The 17,342-nt window shown below is 39.2% G+C and overlaps 1 protein-coding gene across 1 annotated transcript in view; it reads left to right on the top strand.

The window, feature by feature from the left end:
- The first annotated feature begins 577 nt into the window (after nt 1-577).
- Nucleotides 578-17,342, top strand: part of vwf (von Willebrand factor) — a 33,438-nt gene continuing 16,673 nt past the window's right edge. The window contains exons 1-26 of the mRNA XM_008311873.3: nt 578-939; nt 1,218-1,269; nt 1,408-1,551; nt 2,503-2,605; nt 2,682-2,890; nt 3,162-3,283; nt 3,750-3,969; nt 4,053-4,175; nt 4,262-4,373; nt 4,453-4,499; nt 4,585-4,721; nt 6,239-6,377; nt 7,198-7,298; nt 8,046-8,241; nt 8,322-8,537; nt 9,429-9,675; nt 9,750-9,844; nt 10,857-11,008; nt 12,225-12,328; nt 12,424-12,562; nt 13,449-13,583; nt 13,908-14,054; nt 14,447-14,587; nt 16,264-16,362; nt 16,451-16,607; nt 17,172-17,339. Coding sequence (XP_008310095.2) covers nt 1,218-1,269; nt 1,408-1,551; nt 2,503-2,605; nt 2,682-2,890; nt 3,162-3,283; nt 3,750-3,969; nt 4,053-4,175; nt 4,262-4,373; nt 4,453-4,499; nt 4,585-4,721; nt 6,239-6,377; nt 7,198-7,298; nt 8,046-8,241; nt 8,322-8,537; nt 9,429-9,675; nt 9,750-9,844; nt 10,857-11,008; nt 12,225-12,328; nt 12,424-12,562; nt 13,449-13,583; nt 13,908-14,054; nt 14,447-14,587; nt 16,264-16,362; nt 16,451-16,607; nt 17,172-17,339 — 3,505 coding nt within the window. The 5' untranslated portion in view covers nt 578-939. The remainder of the gene's footprint in view (nt 940-1,217; nt 1,270-1,407; nt 1,552-2,502; nt 2,606-2,681; nt 2,891-3,161; nt 3,284-3,749; nt 3,970-4,052; nt 4,176-4,261; nt 4,374-4,452; nt 4,500-4,584; nt 4,722-6,238; nt 6,378-7,197; nt 7,299-8,045; nt 8,242-8,321; nt 8,538-9,428; nt 9,676-9,749; nt 9,845-10,856; nt 11,009-12,224; nt 12,329-12,423; nt 12,563-13,448; nt 13,584-13,907; nt 14,055-14,446; nt 14,588-16,263; nt 16,363-16,450; nt 16,608-17,171; nt 17,340-17,342) is intronic.

The following is a 17,342-nucleotide window of genomic DNA, read 5'->3' as shown; positions in this document are numbered from 1 at the left end:
AGCGGCGCACCAACTTAGCAGTCTGCAGCAGCGCCAGAAGCCATTTCGATGACGTCATTTGCCTGTCAGTGTCCGTTTTGATAATAATGGCGGGATAGTTAATTAAATTAAACCTCTTAATTAAATATTTTACGAATAATTGAAAAAGCTGAATTTGATAAATATGACCAGACTTTATTATTTATTCTGTTGACAAATGTGGCTTATAGATTTTTGCATACACAAAACTAACCAAATTACTATGTGGACTACCACTGTGGCAATCCCTGGAGAAGGTACACGGAGGCCAGAGTAATTTCTTCATCCATTATGTACCACTTATTCCTTTGCAGGGTTGCGAGAGAGGGGTTGATAGCTGGAGACAATCCCAGCTATCAACGGGCAAGGGCAAGGGACGGAGTGCAGTCCATCACAGGGTCACATATAGAGACAAACTACCATTCACGCTCACATTCACACCGATGGTTTATTTAGAGTGTCCGATCAACCCAGTCCCCTAATGAGCTTGTTTTTGGAAGAGTGTCTCAAAAAATGAAAAGATAAACGTGAAGAAGTGTTGCCAAATTGTAATCATAATATTTACAAGGTGATGTTTGTCCCTGAGTGTGTTAGGTAAATCAAACAGTTTCACCATGTTTTTTGGCAGATCTAAGCCATGTGTTGTTTGGACGGTTTCAGAAACACTCGTTTTCGCAAAAAAGAAACATGTCCAGCAAGTAGGTTTTCCAGAGAATTGTTTGTGTTGGCACTGATACAGACAGGCATGGTGGACTAATTGCCACGGAGGGCAATCAGTGGACATTTCCTGGCATTGTCCTGGCTGAATCTGTTGGACGGTATAACTCTGCTAGCACAAAGACACGGGCAGACAGATATTCAGAACTTCATGATACAACTTGACGGGCCTGAAATCTTTAGGGAACAGCAGCAGTTGCTGAGGTACGAGAACTTTCCTTTTTAAAATAACTGCACTCTCCTTTCCTTTTGTACCTGTTTGCGGCTCAGATTGTTCTGATTGCAAAGTCTGTCACACTGTAAATCTGCAAATCAGGTGGAACTATGATGGTAATAATGATGTGTTATTATTTTTATCAGTGTTATTTAAATTAAGGATAAGGGAAAGGTGTTTATTAGGAGGCAATTTAAGTGTTACACACAATGCTGTCATAAACAGATAACACATGGTGATATCGTGGTATTCGTGTATTTAATTTTAGATGATCACACAGCGACTCCTGCGAGGAGTCTGGGGCCTCCTTCTTCTGTCAGGTGAGTGAGACTTTTTTTATATAATGTAACAGACACTATCATTTAATTTGGAATTTACCTTCAGTTGAGTTTCTGTGTCTTGAAATACAAATGTTTTTTATGATTTATGATAATTTTTTTTTATTTATAATTTTCCAGCCTGCGTGTCAGCTACAACAGGAAGATGCAGTTTGTTTGGACGGCACTCCGTTCAGACATTTGACAGAGTCTTGTATACGTTTCCTGGAAAATGCAGCTATTTTCTGGCTGGGGATTGCAACCATCATACCTTCACAATTCTGGGTGAGCCACACTTGGAGTCCAAATTAAGCAACAGGTTAAGGTTTCTACTATATATGTACTGGAAAGTTGGTAAAAAAAAAAGTTTGTGAATTTTACAAAGCAGTTTATTTTAGTGGAAATTGATTTTAACATGAAATGTAGAGGTCTAATTGGGGTTGTTTTCAAAGCTTTATTTACAGTCAGTCCTCTTTGTCGTGTCAAAGACAGCCACAGTGTGGCGGCATTTTACAAACTTAGATAATGGAAGGGGGGAAAAAAGTCAAATGAAAGGTTTGCAAGCAACCGTTTATATATCACGGCTCGACTCCTAGCTTGGCATATCACTTAAAAACGGTAAGCTAACTCGTCTGTGTCGCGTCGCTGCGTCCGTTTTGAGGAAATGAACATATCGGAATTTAATTGTTTTAGTCTAATAATTGCTTTATAACTGCAGCCGCACCGGTGTGCCAAATTTGATAACAAAATAAAATCACATTCCTCAATAGTTTTGTGCTTAAATATTACCATATTTTCGGAAATCATGGGCTGTGATATTTCGCAGATGCAAAACGCTGTCAGAGCAGACCAACTGTGTGTGTTAATTTCAGTGCCAAAATAAATAATTAGGTCAAAACTGATATCATATAAAGCAAATAGACTAGCCTTCGTGTTTATTTGTACTTCATTTAGGCGGACACGGCTACCAACCACTGCGCAACCCTCAACTCGTCTCCACCGGCGATTAGTCGATTTTCAGTCGAAATTTCACGACTTTCTTTTGGTTGACTACAGCGCTGTTACAGAATATATTTTTTCATATTCTAAGGAATTGTAGCTATCTATAACATCTGCTTTCATTGTTCTCTGTATGTTGTCTTCATATGAAAGGTACTGCTTTCATTGTTATCTGTATGTTGTCTTCATATGAAAGGTATTTTTCCCTGAAAATAATGACATTTTGTGGTTTGACAGGCGATTTTATTGATGGCAAAAGAACAGGAGTCACTCTGTATTTAGGAGAAGACTTTGAATTACACCTGTCGGTGGATGGCTTGCTTACACAGAATGAAAGAAGGTACCGATATACATCAAATGAGTGAAAAAAAAACAAGTCCTATTTGAAAATTAAATGATGTCTCCTTTTTATCCAGGATCCCTCTGCCCTATGCATCTCACTCTGTGTTTGTGGGCTCAGAGCTGGGCTACTACAAGCTCTGGAGTGAAGAGTTTGGTTTCTCCGTCACCATTGATAGTGCGACCAATGTTGCCGTGACACTGACCAAGAACCACAACAATCGCACCTGTGGCCTCTGTGGAAACTTCAACTCTGTGCAGGCTGACGACTACACAGCTCAAGAGGGTACGGGGCGTCATTGCAGGAAATAGATTAGAGTCAGAAGTCTGAAACTGTGTTTGCCAGCTAACTGTGAGTTCAAGGAAAATTAGGAAGGTTGCACCACTGGTGGAATTTAGGAAATGATTAATGTCATGACTAGGCAGCAACAGGAAAAAATGACAGCTTTGGACAGGAAGAGATAAAATTGAAACAAAGAAAGGTAAACACTGTTGGTGGGAGAGATGAGGAAGACCTCTGCCAATTTCTCTGTGTATTTACATGGGTGTTGTTTCAGGCTTTTTAACGGAGCACAGTTATGACTTTGCGAACTCATGGGCAGTCAGTGGGCCGCTGACAGTGTGTCAGCGTGTGTCAAAGCCAAGCAAGTACTGCAACGGCACCAAACCGACAACGGAGGTGAGAGTACAAGAAACTCAAAATACTAGAGTCGTAAGAAAGTGTGAAACGTTTGGAAAGTAAACTGTGGCGCTATCTCTCTGAAAGAAAAAAGAAAAACAATATATATTTATATAGATTTATATAGTTAAATATATATACATATATCTACACATCGTAATTTTCAGACTCTAAGTCGCACTTTTTTTCCATTGTTTGGCTGCAACTTATACTCAGGTGCGATTTGTATAGTAAAATATATAATTTCACATTTGTTATTTTCACACTGGCAGCCACCGGGGGGCCCTCAAGGCTTGTATCTGCAATCTGAAAATTAGCATGTTCGTTAATTTCACACTGACAGCCACTAGAGGGCACTGGTGCGAGTTATATAATCCGGAGCGATTTATAGTCCGGAAATCACGGTATATTACGGTCATTTCATAAAAGAAACATAATATTCTCTCTCTTTTTTTTTTATCTGTAGACCTTTACAGACTGCAATCTGTTAAAGAACTCTAAAGTTTTCCAGCAATGTGCCAGCGTGGTCTCTCCTGAGGATTTCCAATTGTTGTGTCAAGAGGAGGCATGTCACTGTAGGCAGAAGAACACGGAGGACTGTTACTGTTCCATCCTGTTAGAATATGTCCGTACCTGCAACACCAAGGGGATACTTTTACGAGGCTGGCAAGAGGAGTCCCAGTGCTGTAAGCCGGTCAATCTATTATAAGTATTGCTGTACGACGTGAAACTGTAAGTGTGTGATTATTTGTTCTGTTTTGACGCAAAGTCCCCAAGTGTCCCATTGGAATGCAGTACAGTGAATGCACCAAGGCCTGCTCTACAAACTGCCACAGTCTCAACATCCAGGAGGTCTGCAAGGACGAATGTGTGGATGGCTGCACGTGCCCCAGTAACCAAAACCACACGTTTCAACAACAAAATCTCTCTCTCTATTAGGTGTATTGACTTTAACATGGCGCGTCTTTCATTTTTCAGAGGGCATGGTACTGGATGGCAGGCGTTGTGTGGAAGTCTTGCAGTGCTCCTGTGTGCACATGGGACAACATTTCCCTCCAGGATCAACCGTCTCTCAAAATTGCAACACCTGGTAAGAAGAGTAACATAGGGCAAAACAAAACAAAACAAAAAAAAAAGTTCTAAACTAAATAGCTCATTTTTGTGTGTAGTGTCTGTCGCCATGGTTCATGGGAATGTACTAATGAAGGCTGCCCCGGTGAGAATGCCCTGCAATATGTCGTTTTATCAAATATAGTCCTAATAAAATATAAATATATTTCTCCATCTGTTGTTTGTGCTAGGTGAATGCCTGGTAGTAGGCCAGTCACACTTCAAGACATTTGACAACAAGTTCTTCACCTTCAGTGGTCAGTGTCAGTATTTGCTGGCGAGAGACTGCGCAGAGGGGGAATTTTCTGTCATTATTGATATCGTACAGGTAAGTACATTTTTTTGTACTATATAGTATTTGTTCTTACGGATCGTACATTATCTGCTGTAATCTATTGAGCAAAGGAACTGCAAACACAACTTATATTTTACAGTATAATGTATATTTCATTAGTATTTAATTTTTTACTCCACTGGAAGGTATAGAACATTGTTCCCCAAAGACTGGGTCGCGACCCTCAGGTGGATCACAAGAGGGTTTTTTTGGGGTCACTTTGCATCATGTTTTCCATGAGTTTATGAATAATGTCTGGTGACATGGGTTGCGAAGATTTGTGACTTTTAAATTTTTTTTGGGGGGTCACTTTGCATCATGTTTTCCGAGAGTTTACGAATAATGTCTATTGACTTGGGTTGCGAAGGTTTGTGACTTTTAAAATATGGGTCCCCAGAAAAAAGAAATTGGGAAACACTGGTATAGAATATAGGAATACGCTGTTAGCTCAAAGTTTTATTTTATCATAGCTTATGTACTAGTTACTATTGTACCCAAGGCAAGGAAATTGATGGAGGTATTTTGAGCAAAATGTCACGGCCTTTATAGTGTTAAAAATGTGGTTTACCTTAAGTTCTTCTACCAGTGTCTGTCTGTCATGCTTTAGCAATCGAAAATGAACATCTGAATAATAAACAGGATGCTTCCTGTTTAGGTAACAAACAAAATATAGAAAGCTCACACTTATCCAAAAGATAACTACAAGTTGTCTTGTAGTTCCAAGTTCGAAAAACAGAAGCCGATATTTAAGGCACTGGGGATTAGCACAAGCTCACTTAGCACAGAAAAAAACAACACAGAAGCTATGGAGAATGCTGGAGAACACTACAACTAAGACAACACACGAGGGCAGGAAGTAGCAGGCCTAGAGAGAGACACAGGAGGTGGGACACAAAATAAAACAAGAAAGACAACAGTGATATAAAGCGGGGGAGAGAAGTTTTACAAGTACGACAAAACGTTTGGCCCAAACCGAAATTGAGGAAACCAAGGCCAAAAACCGAAACACCGAAAGAAATTATTATGCCAATTATTAGTACCATTGCATTTATGGCTATGATTGTGTACTGAACCTCAATAAAATAAAGGGACTGCAATTGCGTAAATAATATTATTGTTTCAAAGAATAAAACAATTACTCAAATTACTTTTCGTTGTTTTCACTGCGTGGTGCGTCTCAACCTCTTTGCTTAGATGAGACACTTTAGTGCTGCGATTAAAGGAATACGCACCCCTTCTTAAAATTTCAGCATTGCACGTTTTGCAAATCGCTATCCGTGGGTCTCTCTCTCTCTGATATGTTGAAATACGTCCACACCAGAGACATGTTCCTCACATAACTTCCTGTTTGGGTCGTTTTGTTTTCGGTGATGAAAAGCCTTTGGGCCAATAACCCAAAATGCACTTTTGGCTGAAAATTCTTGGTGGCCGAATATTCTGTGCATCCCTAATCAAAATATTGATCATCTATTTATAAATTAATTGAGAATTGTTTTTTATCTCTCTTTCAGTGTGCAAATGATGAAGCAGCTACATGCACACGTGCAGTGACACTAAGCCTTCCATCTCTGGATAACATGATCATTAAGCTAAAGCATGGAGGACTAATCTCAGTTAACGGCTTTGACATTCAGACCCCAATGCATCATGGTATGACACTTGTTATTTGCATCGTACTGTACGTTTCCCTGTCAAGGCCAGTAAAGCCTTCTCTGCTGACCTAAACAAAGTCAGATATTTTAACATTTAAATAGCTTTTCTCTCAGTTGCACTGCTTTCAGTACCGTGTTTTCTGGACTATAAGTCGGAAGTTTGTTAGATCCAAGACATCCACCATCCAATCAAATAAGACTATAAGTCCATTTTCTTTTCATCCTTTCACTAGGTTTGTGACTTGTACTCAGGTGCTACTTATATAGTAAAATATATAATTTCACTTGTTTGTTATTTTTACACTGACAGCTGCTAGAGGGCACTATAGGCTTTTGTAAAAGGATCTGCTACTCCTGGCGTTCTTGCAGGCCTACAGTCACATTGGTGTTTTGAGTGATTTGATTGGATGGTGGAAGTCTTCAATCTAACAAACTGCAATAATGGTCTGCATATGTCTTATTCGTTTATATTTATATATTTTAGGAAGACATAAAGACAAAATTGTTATCAGTGGTGGGTTAGTTGTTAAGCATAATCTAACAAACTGCAATAATGATCTGCATATGTCTTTTTTGTTTATATATTTTTTTCTTTTGTTAAGAAGTTAATGTAAAGTTTGCTTTACTGTCTAGGAAGACATAAAGACAAAATTATTATCAGTGGTGGGTTAGTTGTTAAGCAAGAAGACTCGCGTCCAGAAGGCTTCAGGTTCGAGTCCACCAGCTGCCAAGTTACCACTGAGTACACATTTTTGGCAGTATTATTCAGCATGTAATGTTAAAATTCAAAACAATTATTCTGTGTGAATAATTCACAGGCCGTCTGCAAATTCAGAGATCCGTTCAATCCTCTGTTCGTGTCAAGCTTGGAGAAGACCTTCGTCTGGAATGGGATGGGCGAGGACGGTTGTTCTTAAAGGTAAATTATTGGGACATACTAAAAAAAAAATTACTTTTCAGATTTTCAGTACATGTATTTGTGTACATATATTTGCATCGCTGGAGTGCCTACTACTACTACTTTTGTAGATTTTTCATAATTTGAACAAAATGGGAAAATACACCTGAACTGTTGAACTGTTGAGGGCTCGATACAACTTTCGCAAAGCAAAGTTGAGCATTTGGTCTTTGGTTTTACATAGCATGGACCATAGTTTTTTTGCTTCAATGTTCAATCCTGACATTTTGACCAATATCTGACCAATAGCAATCCTGAGTATTGGATCGAGCCATCCCTAGGGTGGACCATTACGACTTTACTAACTTTGTGATGTAGAGAACTCCACCCATACACCTACATTGAACCATTTCATGCATGACGGTCACCACAGTGGACAGCTATTAAAATGTCATTTTCTATGATAAGAATAGGTTTTGATGGCAGTGTTGCATATAAGCCTCTACAGTGGATTCTCAGGCGTCCCCTGTGACATATGACATTTTAATAGCTGTCCACTGTAGTGACCGTCATGCATGAAAGGGTTAAGTGACATCGTTTCACAGCATAGTTAGGTGGTTTTCGTTTATTTGCCCGCTAGTTCCCGTGTGTAATTGGTTTTAATGATGGAAGAACAAGACTTTCAACGTGACAATGAAACGCCGTAGGTCGAGGAGGTCGTAAAACCAAGGACACCCTCTAGTTATATCGCCACTTGTCTTTATACAGCTCAGTCCAAGATGGGCCGGACAGACCTGTGGCCTCTGTGGGAATTTCAATGGGAATCGAGGCGATGACTTCCTGTGTGACTCTGGACTGGTGGAGGCAGGACCTCAGGCTTTTGGACATTCTTGGAGGATTAACGCAGATTGTGAATCTCCTCACAGACACGAGGTTGATCCTTGTTCCTTGAATCCAAAAAGAGGTATGTGAACTTTACATTTACAGGAAAGATGTGGGTGGGGGGGGCATTGTCATGTCATTCAACTTTTCTGTCCCCTGTAGTGCGTTTTGCAGAAGAGGCCTGCGCCGTCATGACAACCGATGCATTCAGTCCGTGTTACGTCCTGGTAAATCCTGCTCCTTTCCGGCGATTTTGTCGCTACGACGTATGTGCGTGCGTAGATGGAGAGGAATGTCTCTGCTCCGCACTGGCGGCTTACGCCGCCGTGTGCGCTGCTCATGGAGTGCTGCTCAACTGGAGGACCCCTTCACTCTGTGGTAACTGACAGATGGACATTGTTGATAAACAACGTAGAAAAATAATATGAATGACAAACTAGAAACTCATGAAAATGTAAAATTCACACATAAAGAAGAAGGGAAAAAAACATAGCCACACACATGTATACCAAATATGGACTTTAAGAACTTTTCACTCTGACAACACTACCATCATAACATGGAAAAATGCAAAGTTAAAGCTCAACACATTAAAAGTAAACAGAATGTTAATATCCAAGTAAGGGTAAAAATGGGTTAAAAATTAAAAAGCAAAACACCATAATAGTCCATAAAAGAAGAAAGACAGGGGTTCTTATAGTGTAGCGGTTAGCACGCCTGCCTGGGAATCAGAGAGCAGGGAGTCCTGGGTTCGATTCCCATTGCTTGATAATGTTAGTTCTACTCTGTAGGCTGCTAAATGCATAAAAGTAAATGTAATCAGTATACACAAAACACAGTGAGACTGCTGGTGAATAAATATTAATAAACAATAATAATCATTCAACATATATTCAACATCCTTAGACGTTAAATACATATTAATGCCTGCATGTCTGACTGAAACAATAAATTGACTTATGGCATATGGCTCATAATGAAATAAGTGAAATAAGAAGTACAGCACCAGCCAGATGCTTGTTAGCCTCATAAAGTTTAGAACTTAGACACAAACACACATAAATATACCATTTGAGTTTAGAAATATATATCAATTATTAAATTCATTGTTGATTCAGATGAAACATCATTTATATCAGTACGAATATGAATTTTTGTTTTTTCAGTTTGTCAACAATAGATCTGGGCTTTTGTTTTTTCGAATTTTATTTTATTTTATTTTTTTAATGGATCATTGAGAATTACCGATATTTTTGTTTTGTTTGCCAGCTTTGGAGTGCCCTGAAGGCCAAGTGTATGAAACCTGCGGGAATTTGTGTGACCGCACTTGTCAAGCTCTCTCTGGAGCTGAGGCCGGCTGTGACGGCGACAGGTTGTGTGAAGAAGGCTGTTTTTGTCCCCCGGGAAAGTACCTGAGTGACACTGGAGAATGTGTGACTGCCGCCCAGTGCCCCTGTCTGCATGATGGGCAGCTTTACCAGCCCGGAGATGTCTATGCCGATCACAAAAGTATCTGGTTAGTGACCGCTCATGCGTAAACTAGAAAGACTCCACACGTATCATCCTAACAGACCTTTTGTTTACGTGCAGCTACTGCGAGAAAGGCTCCATGACCTGCTCCTCCCCTGAAATGAACAATATGCTGTCTGACCTGTTCTACAAAGATGACTGGCCGTCAGTTAGAGGTACCATTTTATTATTTATGAAGACCTGTGGCTAATACTACTAATAATGTTTTTCTTAACTGTGCAGTCTACGAAGTCGACCTTTTCAAAATATACTCATCTCTAAATGTTATATAACATATTGTCAATGTAATGGACTTGTCTTTCTTTATGTATATATTTCTATATACAGTATGTGTACATCTGTTAGTCGTTTGTTCATTTTTGCTTTCATAAAAAATAATGTTCTTTGGATTCATTTTCAAATCATTTTGATTTTAATGTTACTGAGGCTAAAACTCAGTCACAACGTAGAAGCTGGACATTCTTGGTAGTTGTGTCCACATTATTCCCGGATCCTTTTATTTCCCATGATTCATCTGTAAAAACAGACACTTTACACTGAAGATCAACCAATATGGCAAATAGTCAGTGGCTTTATTCTTACTTTTCAAACCTGAAGATGTGGCAATAAGTTAGTAGTACTAAAAAGTCAGTGGCTTTATTCTTTTTATTTTCAAACCTGAAGATGTGGCAATAAGGGTATCTCAAAACCTCAAAATCTACAAGAATACATAGAAATGCTTTCACTGTAACAAAATGGAATGCATACTATCAGCAATGCGGGGTACTATGCGTATTTCAAAGTGAAGGTGTACATGCTAGCCAGCTAGAGCTACGCTTTTAGCTCCAGATAAGAAAAAAAAATTAGTGGAGGAAATCAGGTATATTGGACAGGGTCTTAAGATTCTTGGTGTGTCGTTTATACTTGATAGTGTTCTTGTTCAGGACATTGGTCCAACCAGCTAAGTAGCTACCATACCTCATTTTTCCTCTTTAGATATTTAATGCTGCTCTGCATCCTTTTCAGATATCATTTCTTTATTTTGCTAGAGAGAAAGTTGCTCTTTATAAAGAACGATTCATGAAATGTGAACGAACTTTAAGGTCTAGTGATCGGATTTATACCAAGTCTAAATAAGGCTTTAATCATTTCTTTGGAAAAAAAAAAATTATTATTTTCTTTATGCAGAGCGCCGATCAGCCCAGTGCCCTCCACCTTTACTGCGTACAGAGTGTGGTCGTGGAGAAAAAGGAATTGAGTGTGCACGCACCTGCCAGAACCTGGATTTTCCCTGTGTCAGCCCGACCTGCATCCCTGGCTGCCTCTGTCCTCCCGGCATGGTAGGGCTTGCTTTACTTTTATGTATACGTAAAATAATAATAATAAAATAGTAATTGGTCATAGGTAGGGTCCTAGAGCAGAGGTATGCAACCTTTATTACTGAAAGTGTTTTCTTTTTTTCCTTTTTCCTTTATGTACTGCGCTCAACTGTCGCACCTTAATACAAAAACGTAAAATTAGGAATGGGCTAGTTAATGTAGTTTTATTTGTTACATACATAGTAGTACACAATACTTTATGTATTTAGGTTATTTATGTATGTCTTTTATACATACATAAATATATTTACGTATATATGTAAATATATACGTAAATAACTATAATAACTAACTCGCCCCTACTTCGCAGATTTTCCCATTTAGCGGTGGGTCTTGGAACGCAACTACCGCGATAGGAGATTAAATTGTTTGTGATTAAATTTGTATTTTGTTTTAGAATAAACATCAACATAAAAATAGCAACAACAAAAAAAAATTAAAGTATTAATATCTATTTACAAACATACATATATCTTACAAAATCCATATTTGTAACATATGAAATACAGTTGGGCTTCAAGATACAAGTTTAATCCGTTCCACAACAGCACTCACAACAGTGTGTCGATCCGCTCGTATAAAAATAACAACAACAAAAAAATTTAATTTCTTCCAGCCCCCCAGAAATATACTATTAATTAATTAAATGAAAATACCCCACCATCAAAAACATAGATATAAACAAATATATTGATCATATAAAACAAATAAGAAAACATTTTATTTTATTGTTTTAAAAGGGGTAAAATAACCAATCGACAGTATCTCAAGCCAAATCTTGAAAAAGTTGCTTACTCGTAACTTGAAAAACTTGTATTTTGTATCTTGAAGCCCCACTGTATTAGACAAAATAATTAACAACAAAATAATAATTATATTGTTATATTGTAATATTGTAATAATGTATAACAATAACAGTTGTTTATTGCAAAATACTTTAAACCGTTATTTATTATAGATTATTCTGGATAGTCACTGTTGTATGTTTATTATAGATTATTCTGGATAGTCACTCTCATTTATACACGTCCACAGCCGATCACTGGTTTAACCCCCGCATTGAACCCATCAGTCACAGCACACCTAACTACAATGTTGCTGGTCTTGTACATGTCCTGCATGAACAAAAATTTTTAAAAAATCCATCAACTAAGCGTTCTGATGAATCTATTCACAGGTCCATCACGGCAGAGAATGTATTTTACCTGAACAGTGTCCCTGTTACCATAACAACAGGGCCTATTCTTCCGGCCAGGTCATCTCCGTAGACTGCAACACCTGGTAAAAAGATGACTCTTGTCTTTATTAGTGGATGAAATACAACTAGTAGTCATAATTTCTTAAGGCTTTTTCCGACTGAGGGTTTTGTCTTGCAGTGTGTGTAACAACAGACGGTGGAACTGCACGGGTAAGGTTTGTGACGGTGTGTGCCGCACCGTGGCTGAGGGACACTACATCACTTTTGACGGCTTCAAGTACTCGTTCACTGGCCTTTGCCAGTATGTTTTAGTCCAGGTGAGGCAAAGGTCAAAAAATGTGTAGCAAATTTGGGATGATGTCACAGCCCGTCTATGGTCTAGCCGCCATTTTGGAGGGTAAGCGGCAGTGTACCGTATGTTGAGAATGTCAAGATCAAGCACGATAGACCTATCAACGTCAAAACTTGACATCAAAATACAGGATTTCCTTGAGGTTATATTGACAGACATCTACATCTAAACATTTCTATTGCTGGTGGAAATGTCTTCATTTCCAAGTGTTTCATCTCTGCAGAGAGTAAGCAACACACACTGACTGCAGCATGCACATCAGAGGAGGGCTAACCTGACCCCAAAGAGGTGTCAGCCCACCTTATACTGTAACCCACGTCTTTGACATTTGGCCTCAGGCAAATCTCGGGTTACAGTAAAAACAGCAGTTCAGCATGGAACACTCTAGCCGAGTGGTTATCAAAGCATTTGTATTCATTTTAACAGACACAGCTACAGCACACGTTTCATACGTACAGTACAGTGGCACCTCTGTTAATACGGTTACCATGTTCTCCCTGCATCCGGAGGTTTTTCCTCTTGGTAATCCACTTTCCTCCCACAGTCCAGAAACATGCAGGTTCATTGGACTACACTAAATGTATTAAATAAAGTAATTAAATTAGATTGTAGTTGTAAGTGGACAAAATGTTCTGGTGCCCTTTTCAGTGACTGGTGGGATTGATTCCAGCTTCCACTGCAAAAGTTGAACGGTTATGTTTTACCTTTTTTTTTTTCCCTCCATCATGGCAGCTCGAAAACCTGACAGGCAGTTGATATGTTAATTAAAGCTACCTATATTATTTTGAAGTGTAAATATACGTATGTAAATGTCTAAACTGGCAGGTGTTTTCATGTGCACCTGTTTATAGGATACATGTAATGGAGAGGAAGGTTCTTTCAGAGTACTCATTGAAAACGAAGCCTGTGGAATTGCGGGACATCACTGTGCAAAAACCGTTACGGTCTTCTACAACGGAGGGTTGATTCTGATGCAACAGGGAGAGGTAATATGCAGTAATTTAAATGCTTCTTTACTCTTGGTTGTTGGTTGGTAGCATTGAAATATGTTCATCGAAACCCTTCATGTTGCCGGTGATCTAGGTCCATACACCTCCTACCCTTAGGCTCTTAACATAGATAGATAGATAGATAGATAGATAGATAGATAAGTAGATAGATAGATAGATAGAGAGAGAGAGAGAGAGAGAGATACATAGATAGATAAAGAGATAGATACATAGATAGATAGAGAGAGAGAGAGATAGATAGATAGATAGATAGATAGAGAGCACCTCATAATTTACTGTTTTAAAATCTTATGAAAACAGGTGAAGATGAAGAGACCAATTCTGCAGGGTTCACAAGTGGAGATCGTCCGGTCCGGTCAGTTTTATACTGTGCTTTTGGGGAAACACATTTCCATCAGCTGGGACAGGAGAACCATGCTGCTGGTTCACATCTCAGCCAGCTACAGGGTACGAAAACCTCTGTCATTTTTTATGTCTCACGATAATAGACAAAAGACAGAAGCAATCATCCTCAGTTATGAAATAACGAAAGTGTACACAAATTAACAAATGAAAATATATTTATATAAAAAAAATGAAAATATTATTTTTATTGCCATCACAGATATTAAATTGACTATAGTCGCTTAGATTTTTCAGTACCTACACCAGTAGGGAACACTTAATCGTAAACACTTAAACGTAACATCTACAATATATACAACGTGCACAGTCCCGCCCACAATTGCATTTCGGCAGAAGGTGGACTTTGTCCCACTCTTCGTTAACAAGATTCCCCTTGACACATGCAACAACAACAATATATACAGTAATGTATAAATGCTGTTTTTTGTATTTAGGGTCGGGTGTGTGGTTTGTGTGGGAACTTTGATGGAAACATTAACAACGACTTAGTCAGCAGCAACAACCAGCTTGAGGTTGACCCCTCCCACTTTGGAAATTCTTGGAAGGTTCATCCCAGCTGTGCTGATGTTACAGAGGTAATGTATAAAAATATGAAGTCATCATGAGTCTGTTTTTCCCACACAAATCCATGATACGTGATCAATTTGTGTTGACCAATTAAGGGACATTTTTGTGGAATTTGATGAACGCGGAGTATAGACACAACAGATATTAAGAGAGCAGAAGTTATCTTAGAAGAAGTATGTTAGATTGGTGCAAGACATGTATGAGAATAGTACAACAGTGGTGAGGTGTGCCGTTGGGAGGAGCAGAAGACTTCAAGGTGGAGGTGGGACTACATCAAGGATCGGCCCTGAGCCCCTTCTTGTTTGCTTTGGTGATGGACAGATTGACAGATGAGGTCAGACAGGAGTCCCCATGGACTATGTTGTTTGCAGATGACATTGTGATCTGTAGTGAGAGTAGGCAGCAGCTAGAAGAGAACCTAGAGAGGTGGAGGTTTGCACTAGAAAGAAGAGGAATGAAGGTCAGCCGCAGCAAGACAGAGTACATGTGTGTAAACGAAAGGCAGAACAGTGAAATAGTGAGGCTACAAGGAGCAGAGGTGGTGAAGGTGCAGGAGTTTAGGTACTTAGGATCAACTGTTCAGAGCAGCGGAGACTGTGGAAGAGAGGTGAAGAATAGAGTACAGGCAGGATGGAACAGCTGGAGAAAAGTGTCAGGAGTGATCTGTGACAGAAGAGTGTCAGCTAAGGTGAAGGGAAAGGTTTACAGGACAGTGGTGAGACCAGCCATGATGTATGGTTTAGAGACAGTAGCAATAGGCAGAAGACAGGAGGAGGAGCTGGAGGTGGCAGAGTTAAAGATGCTAAGATTCTCTTTAGGAGTGACAAGAATGGACAGGGTCAGGAATGAGGTCATTAGAGGGACAACACAGACAGGAAGGTTTGGAGAAAAAGCTAGAGAAGCCAGATTGAGATGGTTTGGACATGTGCAGAGGAGGGACAGTGGATACATTGGTAGAAGAATGTTAGAGATGGAGCTACCAGGTAGGAGAAAGAGAGGAAGGCCAAAGAGGAGATATATGGATGCAGTGAGGGAGGACATGCAGGTAGTTGGAGTCAGAGTAGAAGATACAGAGAACAGGGAGAGATGGAAATCAATGATTTGCTGTGGCAACCCCTGAAAAAGGGACAAAGCCGAAAGATAACATAAAAACATATTTTCCACGACCACGGGATGTGTCTTTCGACATGGTTGTTTAGGAAACGAGAAGCAACTCATTGCACCAGTTGGGGTTAAATAACTTGTTGCCAGCTGAAAGATAATCGCACATGCAGTAATTATCCAATAGGAGGCTCGTACCTATTTGCTTTGTTAAATCCAGGTGGCGACTTTTTTTTTTGGGCCAGGCAGTGTACAAAAATACATACATGATTATAAATAATAAATACTAAAAGTGCAGTTATAGTCATAGTAGGTCATAGAGTAAGTAGAATAGTATGTCATAAGAATATGTCATATAAGTAAGTCATAAGCATAGTAGGACATAGAGTAAGAAGAGGTGCATGTTAGATGTTAGTAGGTTTGTTAGGATAGGAGATGTTCTTTGAAAAAAAAGATACATATATATATATATACAACAACATACAAAAACGAGTTCATTACATTTTCAGTGTGTTCTTAGGTTTAACAAAGCTAGACTGCGTCAAGGTGTGTGTTGACCACTGTTACTCTCGTGTCTGAACAGGTACCTTCTCCGTGTGGCGATAACGTTATCAAGTTACTAACAGTGGAGCAGTCATGTCATGTGATCACTGGTCCTCTCTTTAGGGATTGCAACAGTCAGGTAAGACTTACTACAAACACACCAGCTGAGAATTATATATTTGTTTGTCTCGTAGGCTCTTCTTCACTGTCTTCCTGACTTTCTTTAGGTGGATCCCGAGCCATTTTCGGAGATGTGTGTGGAGTCAGCATGTTCTTGTACATCAGTGGGAAACTGCGCATGTTTCTGTGATGTAATCGCTGCCTATGCTCAGATTTGTTCTGAAAAAGGCATAGCAGTCAGCTGGAGGTCTAATGATCTGTGCCGTAAGTTGGGATTTTTTTTTTTTTTTTTAAAGAATACAGTTGCAAAATTGAAGTGATATTCTATAATCTCATTCCGACTCACCACATCACACACACTGCATATATTTTCTGAGGGTCAAAACCTAAGAATAAGAATCAAGAGGATTTGTGGTATAAGAAATAGCTTCATCCATAAGAAATAACAGGGAAAAAAATTCATCAGTTCCGGCCCTCTAAAAAACTTGTGTTAATAACAATGGAAAAAACATGTTTTTAATTGCTATAGAGACATACACACACACAAAATATAGTATATACAATGTGGTTTTAATTATGAGTTCTTAGCATCGAGACAGACGATACAGTAGTGGCTAATGGCGCCATGTGGAGATTTAACTTAACTTACGTTTTTTTTTTTTTTTTCGATATGTATTCTTTTTTTTAAGCGGGCACCACGCTCATCCATTTATTTTTTTTAATAATACTTCTTAAGAAGTAGATTAAAGAAGGGAAACAATTGGTTGTTTTTTTTTCAGAAACCTAAATGGATTTGTCATTTAATTAAATTCCGTTTGCTTCTCGTAGCCATGAGCTGTGAAGAGCTGAACCCCAAGATCCCAGGCACAGGGGAGGAGTTATGCCAGTGGAGGTATAACAGTTGCGGACCTGCCTGTCCAATCACCTGCCAACATCCAGATCGACTTCAATGTTGGCTCTCATGTGTGGAAGGTTGCCATCCCACCTGCCGCCCAGGTA

This window comes from Cynoglossus semilaevis, chromosome 6 (assembly GCF_000523025.1).
Source record: "Cynoglossus semilaevis isolate Cse_v1.0 chromosome 6, Cse_v1.0, whole genome shotgun sequence".
NCBI lineage: Eukaryota > Metazoa > Chordata > Actinopteri > Pleuronectiformes > Cynoglossidae > Cynoglossus > Cynoglossus semilaevis.
Note: the sequence above shows the minus strand (reverse complement) of the source record. Positions and strands in the feature narration are given on the sequence as shown.